The 14,360-nt window shown below is 38.9% G+C and overlaps 1 protein-coding gene across 1 annotated transcript in view; it reads right to left on the reverse strand.

Annotated features, from left to right (window-relative positions):
• ACBD6 (acyl-CoA binding domain containing 6) overlaps positions 1-14,360 on the reverse strand; it is a 123,310-nt gene that overhangs the window by 106,329 nt on the left and 2,621 nt on the right. Inside the window, 2 exon segments of the mRNA XM_070939264.1 lie at positions 8,674-8,770; positions 11,714-11,778. Coding sequence (XP_070795365.1) covers positions 8,674-8,770; positions 11,714-11,778 — 162 coding nt within the window.

Consider the following 14,360-nt stretch of genomic DNA (forward strand, 5'->3'; position numbering starts at 1 on the left):
ATGGAGTCTGTTCCTCCAAATAAGTCATTGAACCAATATTCAAACTTACAAATGCAGGGACACTTTAACTACCCCCTCCCCGCTTACCTCTCCCCCCCCCAACTATGGCCTTTGGGCTGCCCTGCACTTGCGGGGCAGCAAGCAATCCCAGAGCCACACAATGTCTCCAACAAACATTTCCTACATGTGGCTCCCCAGCCTGCCTTAGCAGTCAAGCTGCAGCATCAAAGCAGCACCATTTCCCAGAAGCTCATGGAGCCACATGAAGAAAATGGTCATCAGAGAAATGGGGTCTGACAGCAAAAGTAGCAAGGTATTTTTGCTTCAGCTGCGGCAGCTGGGTGCAAAAGGTGAAAGGCTGCTGTGGGGGCACTGGGAGAGAATACAGCTGGGCAAATTAATGCTTGCTGGCGCTTGCTGTGGCTTGCCATTGCTGGAGAGCCACGTGTAGGAAGTGCTTGCCAAGAATCTGATGGTTGTTGGAGCATCTTAGGCTTCCTGGGGTGTGGCAAGCAGTTCCAGAGACACACCGTTCTGCAGCTGCTTGCTATCTTGCAAGGCAATGTGCAGGGTGGCCAAAAGAGCAGCGATGGGAAGGGAAACAGATGGGAGGAGCTGAAGTGCCCCAGTGACTGTAATTGCAAGGTGGCTGCCAAACGCTTGAATCTTGATCATATGACCGGAAGGGCCTGCAATGGCTTTGGGGCACAAGTCACCATTTCTTCAGCATCATCATGACTTCAAACAGTCACTGAATAAATGGTTGTAAGTCAAGAGCTACTTGGAGGGCTAAGTTGCTACAACCCTGATATCAGCTCTCCTGGATAAATCAGACAGTACTGTTTTGCAATAGTGTAGCACACTCTCATCTTGCACACAGCTTGTGTGAGGCATCTCCATGTTCCTTAACTGGGACTCTATTCGCTTAACAAGCCAAGATCACTTAACGATTGCAAATGGGAATCAATTGCGGTTATTCAGTGAACTGCTCATGTGGCATCTTGCTTAATGATCACTTTGTACAATGACTGATATTCCGGTCCTATTTGTAGTTGTAAATTGAGGATTACCTAGAGTTGGCATCTGAACTGATCCCTGAAACATACTGGAAGTCAATTTGAAATAGGTTTAAGAACCACAGTATTAACAAAACCAATAGAGATGTATTTCCCTGATTAAGTTGTTGACTGAGGTCACCCACAAAAGCAACCAATGCCATTTGTGTCTCATGACCAGGCTTGAATCCTAACTGACGAGGATCCAGATAACTCACTTGCTCTATGATCCTCTTTGGTTGATTCTCCTCTACCGACTCAATAATGTTTCTTAGAAACAAACTGGGAACTGGGCAAAAATTATCAAACTCAGGTAGATCTGGGGATGGCTTATTCAAGAAACAGCATACTATCCCCTCCTTCAAATTAGGTACTATTACCTCCACCCTCAAAAAAGACCAGGGGGGTGCTTTCAGACTTGCAAGATTTTGCTATTGTAATCTTACAAGAAAGGTAGTGTTGATACTCATGGTTTTGATTTTCTGTCTGGCTACCTTAAAGGGCTGGCAAAAGTAAAGTTGCATATATTTATAATTAACTACAAATTCTCATAACTTTGTCTTCCAAATACAATAATTATAATCAGCATTCATACATTTCAGACTTGGGCAAGAAATTTGTGGCCTAAGTTAAGAAAGCAAAGAGAAATATCTTTTTTCAAGTAAAAATAGTAGAACCAAATGCCAGCCATGTTAGTTGAATCTGAAGCACCTCTATCTCCTAGTAGTAATAATCTTTTCTGCCCTTTCATTAGCAACCATATTTTTTCCCTGGAAAGCTGCTGGAATAAGGGTTGAGCCACAGTCCCACCACTTTCAGGCTTAAGGAATTTTGCCATAAATTTGGATATTGCAATCAAATGGATTGTGCTTAGTTTCAGCAAATACACTCTGCTCATAAATAGGTGTTCCTTTTCTCTCTCAAAGAGTACTTTTAGTATTCTAAAACAGAATTTAACTTCATAAATCACAACTGTATCCGCTGTACTATTTACCAAAAAGCGCCACAGAAGCTTGTTCACGTAGAAAATATAAGATAGATACATATATCTTTAGGGGAAATTCTCTGTTTACACTAATTTTATTTAACTAGCTTGTTTCAACCTGTGAAAGAATCTGCCCATGCATTCTTACAAATCCTTGGGGTAAGCAGTCTCTCTCTGCACAAGCCCATAGGCATTCAATTTAAACACATTTATTTTAATAGCACTAATTATTCTGTGTGAGTAAAAAAATAAGACCTTCCAGTGAGGGGAAAAAATGGTAGGCCAGGCCTTTTGTCATCTTCCTCCAAGGCCAAAGATGTAGGTTTCACCTTTTCAAGAACCCTGATCTCAGACAAGACAGAGACTGCTTAATACAACTGTAAATCTACGTACGTACTCACACAAATATTTTGTGTGTTTATGAACAGGGGCTGCTTTTAAGAAACTATCTACAGTATTCCTTACCTCACGTCCTTGGCAGCTACCAATAGGATTATATTAATTAGAAGCACAGCAGAAGGGGGCAGTAGCCATTTCTACTGCAGTAACCTTCCTTATATAGCCTTTACCTATTCCAGTGTTTCTCAACCTTGGAAGCTTGAAGATGGGTGGACTTCAACTCCCAGAATCCCCCAGCCAGCGCTGCTGGCTGGGGGATTCTGAGAGTTGAAGTCCACCCATCTTCAAGCTAGCAAGGTTGAGAAACACTGACCTATTCCTAGACCAGACACAGAAAAAAAAATCTCTACCAATCTTTTGCTTTAGTTGAATGCCAGTCAAGCTGCTTCTGGTTCCTCCCCCTCACCCCCAATAATCTCTTCATTTATCAGAAGGCAAGGTAGACATCAATAAATAGGATTCATAGATGAAAAAAGAAAACTCTGAGCCCTCTCTCTTGAGTAGGTCCAGCAAGCAAGGAACAAGGATAGACTGGTGGTAATTATCAATGGAACTTCAGGAATTTATTTATTTTGATTTATTTTGATTTTTTTAGACACACTTTCATCTGGCTTTTTCTGCTTAAATTAAAATATGGTGGCAATCAGCTCTGTAAGAGTCATTAAACTTTGGTCCAGATGCTAGAATAAGATGTCAGCAACTAGAAAACATATGTCAACAAATCCAATTTGCTTTTGACCCAATTAGTTGGACTCCAGATTACACCCCACTTGGATCTACTAATTGAAATAAACACCTCAACATGTCATAAAACTATTCCTTTTCCATGTGATACTATATGTGATTCTACGTGTTGCCATTTTGTTTAAAGCTGTATTTAAAGTTATCCTGTTATTTTAAAACCTTTTATGAACATTATTCATATCATCTTGTAGGTGATGCCACAGTAGGTGAGCCACAGTCTCAGTCTTTAATTGCAATGATTTCACAAGTGCTGAAAGCAGCCATCCCTTACATATTAATTAATTACGAATGCAATGCCAAATAAGATGTGGGTGGGTGCCACCTCAGCCACAGTCTTGAGAGATTTTTTTTTAAGTTGCTTTCAGACAATTTTTCACAGTTCTTAAAATAATGAACCAAGATATACTATAACCAAAAGGAAGGCAAGGAAAGTAGCTGCATCACTAAATACGTAAGAGAAGTGGAGTCTATTCTTGACAATAACTGGTGATTATTAAGTGAACACCTAGTCATTAAGCGAATGCCACAATTGTTAACCAAATCAATATATTCCATGGGCGTATTTTCCTGCAAACTGGCAAAAAATAATAATAATCATAAATTGCAGTTGTGACTGTGGAATGCTGCCATTGGCAATAAAGGTGAAACTATTATAATACCATAATTTTCAATTTAGTTAAACTGGGTTGATTAGGTTTACAGATAGTGTTCATCTTACGACCACAATGGAGCCCAAAATTTCAATTGCTAAGCAAGAGAGTTGTTAAGTGAGTTGTGCCCCAGTTTGCAACCTTTTTTGCCATAGTTAAACAAATCAATTGTTCAGTGAATAATGTAGTCGTTATGTGAATCTGACTTTCCTTACCCAAAACTGGCTGGGAAGTTACAAGTGGTGATCACAGGACCTGGGGTAGTGTATGCCAGTTGCCAAGTGCCCAAATTTTTATCATGTGACTATGGGGATGCTGCAATTGTCTTAAGTGTGAAAACTGGTCGTAAGTTACACCACTTTTTCTGTGGTGTTGTAACTTTTTTTTTTTTTTTTGGCTTTAATTTATATGCCGCCCTTCTCCGGAGATTCAGGGCGGCTTACAATGCGTTAAGCAATAGCCTTCATACTTTTGTATATTTATACAAAGTCAGCTTATTGCCCCCACAATCTGGGTCCTCATTTCACCTACCTTTGAAAGGATGAAAGGCTGAGTCAACCTTGAGCCTGGTGAGATTTGAACTTGCAGTAATTGCAAGCAGCAGATGTTAATCTGTTAATAACAGTGCTTTAGTCCACTGTATTATAGGCTCTTCTACTTTGAACAGTCACTAAATGAATGGTTTTAAGTTGAGGATTATCTGTAATATGTTATATTATTTTTTAAAAAGTTTTATAAGATAGAATTAATGAGAAATTATTTTCTTAGTAAAGGTAAGGAACTGTTAATTTTATGACAACACCACAGTATGTGCTAGTAAAACTACTTTTAAGGAAGCAAAGATGTTGTTGTGGCCCCGCCCTCTGAGCCTGTCCCATCGGAGGAAGAAAGCTCCGAGCATGAGGAAGAGGAGTCAGCCAGGCCTCCCTCTCCAGGCCCCTCCCCTCTGGCATTGTTTCAAGTGCCGGCTGAGGGAGAGGAAACAGCTGATTCGAGTCAAAGTGATAATGAAACATCATTCCTGGACGCACGCCTCCGAAGGCGTGATAAACGTTTGCAGCAGCTTGGGAGGCGTGCTAGGGATTAGAACTGAGTCACTGGACCACACCCCAGAGACTATATAATAGAGGGTAGTGGTCAAAGGATCCTTGTGACGAACAAAGCAAAACCTTGGAGTCACTAAAGCCTCGTCCGGAACTGCTGGGAGGAATATTATTTCTGTTTGGACTTTCTTGAACGTTCGTATCTTATCTGTCTGTTTGTGAAAATAAAGACCCTTGGCAGACGGTGTGTCTATCGCTGCCAAGTCGGAGATAAGACCTGGGTGCGTTCCAAAGTGTTTCCTTAACCCTCGACTGGCTGTGTGGGTGTGTGTGTGGGTACGGGGACAGATCAGATGTGATATCTTGGACTAGGGATTTACTTGGGAAACACTGTGAGCCACTAAAATGAATTGAGTCCATTCTAATTGCTACATCAATAGTTCTGAAACGTGCGGACTGGGCAGCCCCTTTCACACGTTACATGGAGTCATATTTTAAAATTACTGTACTCTGTTTTAATTTCTAATACAGTAAATATTGTTATAGTCTACACAAACCATAACTTTCCAGCAGTGGTGAAATCCAAATTTTTTTATTACCGGTTCTGTGGGCATAGCTTTTTGGGTGTGGCAGGGGAAGGATATTGCAAAATCTCCATTCTCACCCCACTCCAGGGGAAGATACTGCAAAATCCCCATTCCCTCCCCACTCCTGGGGGAAGGATATTGCAAAATCTCCATTCCCACCCCACTCTGGGGCCAGCCAGAGGTAGTATTTGCTGGTTCTCCGAACTGCTCAAAATTTCCGCTACCGGTTCTCCAGATCCTGTCAGAACCTGCTGGATATCACCTCTGCTTTCCAGGGTCTTCAATCATTTTAAAGAATGTAAAAGGGTCCCGAGACAAAAATGTTTGAGAACCCCTGTGCTCTGTGACCAGGTCTCATAGTTACACTGCTATAAAACACAACACATTTTATCAGTGTTTTCATAAGGAAAGCCATCCAGATGATAAAAACTACTTTTTTCTGTATCACACCTGAAGTGCAAGCAAATTATGAAATGCTTTATCTGTCAAATCTCAAACATTTCAATGGTAAGAGACATTAGTTCTTAATACTTCCCAACAATGGCTGGCTTGTACTGCCCTCTGGAGGGCATTTTATAAAAGAAATATTTTCTGAGAACAAATATATGCATCTACAGTAGACCTATTTCATTCCTGAAGTAGGTAAACTTTGGTAAACACTTTGGTTTTTTTTCAAGCCTGCTTTTGAGGAGCACACGAGCTACTTTCAATGTTCTCCTCACCTTATCTTCAAGCACAATGTCTCATATTTGTTCCCGAGGACTAGAAGCACTTAAACTTATTTATATTACATTTCTAGGAGTTATCTCTAAAAGCTCTAAAACAAGGCACTAAAATAAAAATAAAAAACCATGAAGGAGTGATGAAACAATGTATATCTGCTGTAAATCCAAATCTGAGGTTACATAAGGAAAGGCTACAATTTTCACACAATTTTTATGAGCTTCCAGGAGATGTCCAGCTGCTTTGGAAATCAAACTCTGAACTAGAAAGATCTTTGATCTGATTAAAAGAGCAATTATATCCTCAATAGAAGGATGAATAAAAGAAAGGAAGTAATATTCCATTTATATAATTTAGTTGGCCACATAACCTTTCAGCAGCCTGATTAGTACTTTGCATTGAAAAAGCCACCATATTACCCTATAAATTAACTTTCCTTCACTATTAGCATCAGAGCTCCCTCTTGTGGCAACTGCATGGACTAGCTACAATAAAACGTTGAAAAAATTTCTAAGAAATCATTTAAAAGCCTCTGGTTACCAAGTTCCATTAGCTACGATCACTACTGTCAATACTGAACTATAAATCTTAAGACATATACCATTTTCAAATTATTTCATTTGTAACTTCAGAAAATGTCACAAAGGGATATAAGGCTAACTAATAACAGTTGAATTTGCAACAACTAATAATTTAATAGGATGATTAAATATATTGCAGACTTTAGTTTTCCAAATTTCTTGGAACAAGTTAATATGCAAATTTATTGTCCAAATTACAACAAAATGGCACCAATTATCTTAAGCAGTCCCCCCCCCCCCAATATTCAAATGTGCCCTCAACCATGAATTTCCTATTCTACTTTTTCTATTTTTAGTCCACTTTTTCTACAGGGCAGAAAAGCCTTTTCCAAAGGCAGGGCAAGGAGAAATTTATTTGGGCAGACGGAAAGGGACTTGAAATAATATTCTGGGCTTTTTTCCTGCTGGTGAAAGAAGTTATGCATAATTCTGCTTCCTCTAACCCTTTGGGAGTGACTTCCTATATTTTATCTTTGACAAACACACCTCCAAACTGAAGGGCTTTGATCTCTTAATTAAGACATGGAGAGATGAATCAAAAAGAAATAACACCTGGTTGCCTGTTTTAAGTCAGATGCTTTGAAGGGTTCTGCATATTCATTTTGAATAGAGAGAAATATAAAATTATTAATTTCCTTTACAGTATAATTTTTTTTTTATTTAAAAAGTTTTACAAATACATTTTCTCCCCAATTTCCACCCCCCAAGCCCCCCATACCCTCCCTAGCCCTCCCCTTTCCCCCCCAGGACTTCCACAATATAAAATCCTAATCGAAAAATACATTTTATAAAGCTTAAACCCCTCCACCCCCTATATACTGTTTATACCTTCATAAAACTCAATTAATTTGTCCCTACATAATACATTCATTCAGCTAAAAGCTATCTGATATTTCTTAGTTTGGTATTTATTCTACACATAATCTATCCACTTTTCCCACTCCCATACATAAGTCTCTTGAGTTTGGTCTTTTAAATATGCTGAAATCTTCGCCATCTCTGCAAAACTGGCCATCTTCAAAGTCCATTCTTCAATAGTGGGCATAGCTTCATTTTTCCAATATTGACCTATCAGTAATCTCGCTGCTGTCACCATATACAATATCAGCTTTGTTTCACCCAATGTAAAACCCTTAACTATACCCAGTATAATATTGATATAATTGTTAGAAAATCCTAAAATGGACAATATGAAATATATGACAGTTAGTAGGTTAGCATTTCCCTCTGCAATCAAACAAGGCAGAAAACCAGGGTCTCCTCAATTCTAGCAATATGGAAGGAAAAAGTTGGAGAGGAACACTGTACCTGAAGGAAATAAACTTTTAAAATTCAACCACTAAATAAAAATATTCCTCCAAGGAATTACTCATCAGAACTAATTAATGTTGCACTTCTTAACTACCTAACTTCCAAGGCTATAATTCTTCAGTTAGCTTTAAGCTAGTGATTATGAGACCAAGAATTCTCAAGCTGCAATCTGTCAAACAAAAATGTCTATACTGCAATCTTCTGGTGCAATAAAATCCATTTCAGTTTTTAAGGCACAAAAATAAGGCATCCATTGAACTTTTGTTAAATCACAGTATATTCTGACAAATGTCTAGCTGGTTTGGTGTGTATTAACAAAGCATAAAACTCTGGAGAAACAATAGTCACCTAACATTATATATATATAAAAGTAATTCATTTATTTAAACTATCACAATGTCCATTAGACTTACAAAACTAAGAAGCCCCCATAGGTTTATTCATACACATCAAGTGAAGGATGACTATGTTTTTTTGATGTAGCTTCTAGCACATCCAACATGCCTAACAGTAAAGAATAATAGGAGATATAGACCAACATCCTCTGGAGGCCACAGATTCCTCATTGTTGACATCTGTAACTTGTTTGACATACCTGTGGATTCCATGTAGGGTCCAATTTTTTCACAGCATCAATGTACTCTCGCATTGCCTGCTCAAGACTTGTGTCACCCAATGCTTTCCAAGCTTCCCTAAGACATACATAGTAGAAGAACCATTATTTAGTAGAAGTTAATGTATATGTATATTTCTATACAATTTATTACCCAAGGTCAGTTTTATACACTACATTAGCGAACTCATATATGCATATAAAATCTAGGCAGTTCTAAATAACTAAATCTCAGTCATTAAATGAGATACTCACGATTGCTTTGCTCATCAACTACAATCCAACTCTCCCAGTTATGTTCATTAACCATTCATATGGATTATTGAGCAATTGTGTGGGGGTGTTTCAGATGGTGGAAAAGGCCCTGGAGACCTGGTACTCACTGGCATGGGGAATCCTGTCACAGCCCAGGAGGCTGAATCTTCTCCCCACTCCACCATGACTGAGAGGCATAGCCTTCTCCCCACCTCATCACCCTTCTAGGCCCTCTGTCCACCCACTAGCGAAAATGATTATTCTGAAGGCTAGAAAGGCTCTTTTCTGGCCAGGAAGCTAGCAAAGATGATTGTTCTGAAACTGCAGAAAAAAGTAAATGTAAGTGAAGCCAGGCAGAGTGGGGCAAGTAGGCCAGGGACTCCTATGTACAATGGGTCGACAAAAATAGCCAGGGAACAGGCTAAGATCTTTAGGGCCGTAGCAGTTTTGCGTGTACTGCCCAAGGAGCTGCTAATACAGTTCTACAGAGGAATTATTGAGTCTATCATCTGCACTTCTATAACTGTCTGGTTTGGCTCTGCAACCCAACAAGACAGACACAGACTTCAGAGGATAATTAGAACTACAGAAAAAACAATTACTACCAACCTGCCTTCCATTGAGGACCTGTATACTGCACAAGTCAAAAAGAGGGCTGTGAAAATATTTACAGACCCCTTGCATCCTGGACATAAACTGTTTCAACTCCTACCCTCCAAACAACGCTATAGAACACTGCACACCAGAACAACTAGACACAAGAACATTTTTTCCCCCGAACGCCATCACTCTGCTAAACAAATAACTCCCTCCACACTGTCAACACTATTTACTAAGTTTGCACTACTATTAATCTTCTCATCGTTCCCACCACCCATCTCCTTCTACTTATGACTGTATGACTATAATTTTGTTGCTTGTATTCTTTATATTGATTTGGTTTATATTGATATAGTTTCCTGATTGCTTATTTGTACTCTATGACTATCAATGTATCTTTTCTTTTATGTACACTGAGAGAATATGCAGCAAGACAAATTCCTTCTGTGTCCAATCACACTTGGCCAATAAAAAATTCTATTATTCTATTCTATTCTATTCTATTCTATTCTATTCTATTCTATTCTATTCTATTCTATTCTATTCTATTCTATTCTACTGGTTGGCTAAGAGAGTGGCTGAGGTGGGAGGAGACAGAGTGGGTGGAGAGGAGTTGCAGCACATTTACAGTTGTAAGGATGTATGTGCTGCCAAGCACCCAACGGGCACTGCAACAGCTGTAACTTCAGGCTGAGGCTGAATAGCTGCTCAATGAACAGCCATCAGTTTGGGCCTACCAATATCTATCGAGTTATAACCAAAGATGGATAATTTGTAATTTTTTAAAAATAAATTAATAGTCTTTTCATTGTGCCATGTTTCTAAAATTCTCTTGCATTTTCCAGTCTGGTCCACTTTAAAATAAGTTTCCTAGTTGAAGCTATGCCCTTGATTGTGGAAAGAAATGAATAGTGTAGCATTGTGTCTGGCGTTCATGGATACATTCTGCTAATATTCTGCTTGTTTGTTCTATGTACTGATGTTCAGTCTTTCCATGTTATTATCCAGTTTTGTCTTCTTTTGGTAATGATTCTTTGTATTTCCAGTATTTTGTCCGGGCACTACAGTTATTCCAAATGGCTGGAATAACCTGTTAACGGACTCTGAAACACCTCTGATGGAGAGAAGTGTTATACTTGGGGTAGGTTGTGATGTTTGTCTTAGATTTAGTTTGCAAAAAACAAAAAGTTGTTTTTGATAACTGCCTCAATCTCAGACGCTGCCTTATAATGTTTCCAGAAGCCAGTCCTTTCTGTACTCAGCTAGTTGTCACTGTGGTTTTTTGTTCCCAAATAGGTCATTTTTCCCAGGAAGTCTAACCCTAGGAACTGCTGGTCTCCAACCCTTCAACCTTCTGTTCCTCCAATTGACAATGGTGACACTTAGAACTTAGAGGCATTGTGGATCAGTCAGACTGGTGCTACAAAATTTGAAGATATCAAAGGGACCGGTTCCATTATCTGATCCAAGTCTTCAATCATAAAATGCAATCCGATTCTCGTTCTCCTCCCTGACCTCTCCTTCTCTGAGAAACAATCAGGGCAAACATGACATGACTCTTCAAGGATGCTATCCTTCCTATTCAGCCAGGTTTTTGAAAAAATCAGCAGACTAGGTGAATGGTTGGCACATCTAATGTATCTTGCCATGACTAATCTTCAGGACTAATTTCTCTCGTCCATTTGTTACTTACATTTGTTCATTTGATATTACTGTTCGTTACTATTTATTACTATTTGTCCATTTGTTATTTGTTATTACTGAGCCGTGGTGGTGCGGTGGTTAGAATGCAGTATTGCAGGCTAATTCTGCCCATAGGCCAGGAGTTTGATCATAGCAGGGAGCAAAGTTGACTCAGCCTTCCATCCTTCCGAGGTCGGTAAAATGAGGACCCAGATTGTTGGGGCACTAGGCTGACTCTGTAAACTGTTTAGAGAGGGCTGTAAAGCACTGTGAAGTGATATAAGTGCTATTGCTATTACAGTTTGCCACTACAGAGATGTGAATCAATATCTTATATTCTTCCTGCCATCTATTAATATGGATAGAGAAAAACATTACATTTGTGTGACTAACATAGAGTGGGATATTTGCCAGATGAGGGAAATTTTAGGAATTGGAGGAAAAACTCAGAAGTATTGAGAAACCATTATCTAATTTCACATACCATTTCTGTTTGCCTTCAAAATCAAAAAATCCAGGTTTGGGAATGTTGCAGTGACCACATTTGACCTAAAGGAAAGGCAATATGGGGATAACGTTAGAGCACATGCAGAATGTTAAAACAATAAATATTGTTACGGTAGTTGACATGATTTATCAAACAACAAAAATAAGATTTTTCTTTTGCCCTAAAAACATAAGAACTGCTTTAAAAAAAAAACAAATCAAACCCATAAAGTCAATCACGGCCCTGATCAGATGTCTGAAAATTCACAGCTGGACATGATGGTGGTGAAAACAAAGCTTCTCCCCATTTTTTTCTACTCAGCAAGATCCTGCCTGTGAATATCAAACTTCCTTTAATGAGTTCTAAACTCTTAAGTATTACATAACAAAACTGGGTGAATCTAAAAGTGCACACCAAATGAGTTGCAACTCAGAATGCTGTGATAATTGGATAAGCCATAGAGAATTCCTTAATTTGCAACATAGTGTTCTTCTTACCTCATGTATAAGCAAAGTCAAACTGCCTTACACACCTTACACATCTGACAAGGCGAATATACTTCATTATTTAACATCCTCCCTGTATCTAAAGGAAGCTTTGATACCTAAACTAGATGTCCTCAAGCTATGCTGATTTACTCAAAGGGAAAATAATAAACTCAAAGGGAAGATAATAATAAGAATCATATTGTCACAGTACTGAGGAAGAGTAATTTACTTGGTGACCATGTCTTTTTTAGTGTGGTGATCTCTTGCTTCTGGACAAGTGGGCAACCCCACCTACAATTTGTGTTGTCTCCTTGTTCAGGGTTGAGATGAGATGTACCTGCCTTGGAGAGGTGCAGACAAGAGTTCAGGAAAGTGTGAAGAACTTTTTAGTTGTATATTATTAGGATACTGTAAATCCACCTTTCCTAAAATACTAGTTTCAAGTGAGTAATGTGGCGGTGGACAAGTACCAAACTTTATTTTTAATAAAGACATAAAAAAATAAAAAAGCAAAGTTTTCACTATATTTTTACCAGTGTTCATTTTGGTGTTTGGATTTTTGGGAGAGGTATGTGCAATAAAATTCCATTAAAGAGACGTGCGATGGTAAAAGGTTTAAGAGCCCCAGCTCTAGTTCCTTATTTCGATGATTCTAAACTAATAATCCAATTAGCCTATGCTTCTTAGAATTTGGTGTAACCTATATAAGTACCATGTTAATACAATATCAGGGCTCTTAGCTTTGCTTGCTGGGAGTCCAATGATCATTGTATTCTTTTCCTAGCTTAATAAACAAAACAGTTTAGAACTCTTCCATTGTTTTGGTTTCCTATAATTGTTCCACTACAGATTGTACTGAGAAATCTAGTCATAACATCTGAATATTGGTAAGTATTCTACATAGCTTAGAACAGTGATCCCAACCTTCTGGGCACCAGGGACCGGTTCCATTGAGAAAAGCTTTTCCATTGAGAAAAGTTTTTTCCAGGATGCAGGGACATGCATGCTCCCTGCATCCTGTGGATGGGGCTTTGCTTGTTTGTGAGGCCTGGTTGCTGGCATGCTGCAGCCTGGTGCCAATCCACAGACCAGGGGCTGGGGACCCCTGGCTTAGAATCACCACAGATTACTTGTCACAAGTTGAAGATGACTGCATCACGTGGGCAGAAGCTAAATCTTATTGCTAAAACTTTTCTTTTATATTAATAGCAACCTCATACACTTGAATACTAGGCACAGAGGTTTTGTGACATAAAACAGCTAAATGAAAAAATGACATTTTCTTCCATGTTTATTACACCTAACCCAGCAGCCCTGCTTGGGTTCCCCAGACTCTTTTTGGGCAGATGAGCAGAATGCCTGTAGGAGTTTGAGAGTTTCTTCTCAGATAAAGTTGTTCATATCCAGACTGAGCTTTATGCTAAATGGATAAGAGTCCATGGTGATAAAATAATAGTTTCTTTTGAGGAACCTGAGTAGCTACACTAAAAGTTCTTTGTAGTTTAAGCTATTCACCTGTGGACTAGACCTTGGATAAACATCCATCATGGATTTTTCAGGTGACTTAGATGGGGTGGGAATAGCAGTCTCCAGGAAATAATTAATGCATCTTTGAAAGGTGGGGTAATGCTGTCTGTTTGGAAGGGAGCTCCCTCCTGAACAGAGCTGTGTTTGACAACTTCCACCCAGTTTCCAACCCATTTTTTATGTCAATGTGATTTATTTATATTTATATCCCACCCCAGTCCTAACAGATTCTGGGTAGGTAGCAGTACAGTAAGACATACAGCACAAAACAAAATACATAAAATATAATATATAAAGGAGGCACTAAGTCTGTTTGTTGTCTAGTCTATATCCCTTAAACTTCACAAAGAAGTTTCAGTAATGTCTCTTACCTTACCTTATAGTTGATATAAATACTTTATATTTACTTTATAATAAGAGTGGGGCCAACCTATTTTCCTAAGCACCAGAAGGCAAGACAAGAAACAATGGACAGAAATTAACCAAGGAGAAAAGCAACCTAGAACTAAGGAGAAATTTCCTAATGGTAAGAGCAATCAACCAGTGGAACAGCTTGCCTTCAGAAGTTGTGAGTGCTCCATCACTGGAGGCTTTTAAGAAGAGACTGGACAGCTATTTGTAGACAGAAT

Source organism: Pituophis catenifer, unplaced genomic scaffold (assembly GCF_029215685.1).
Source record: "Pituophis catenifer annectens isolate HBS135680 unplaced genomic scaffold, rPitCat1.0.hap2 SCAF_3, whole genome shotgun sequence".
Classification (NCBI taxonomy): domain Eukaryota; kingdom Metazoa; phylum Chordata; class Lepidosauria; order Squamata; family Colubridae; genus Pituophis; species Pituophis catenifer.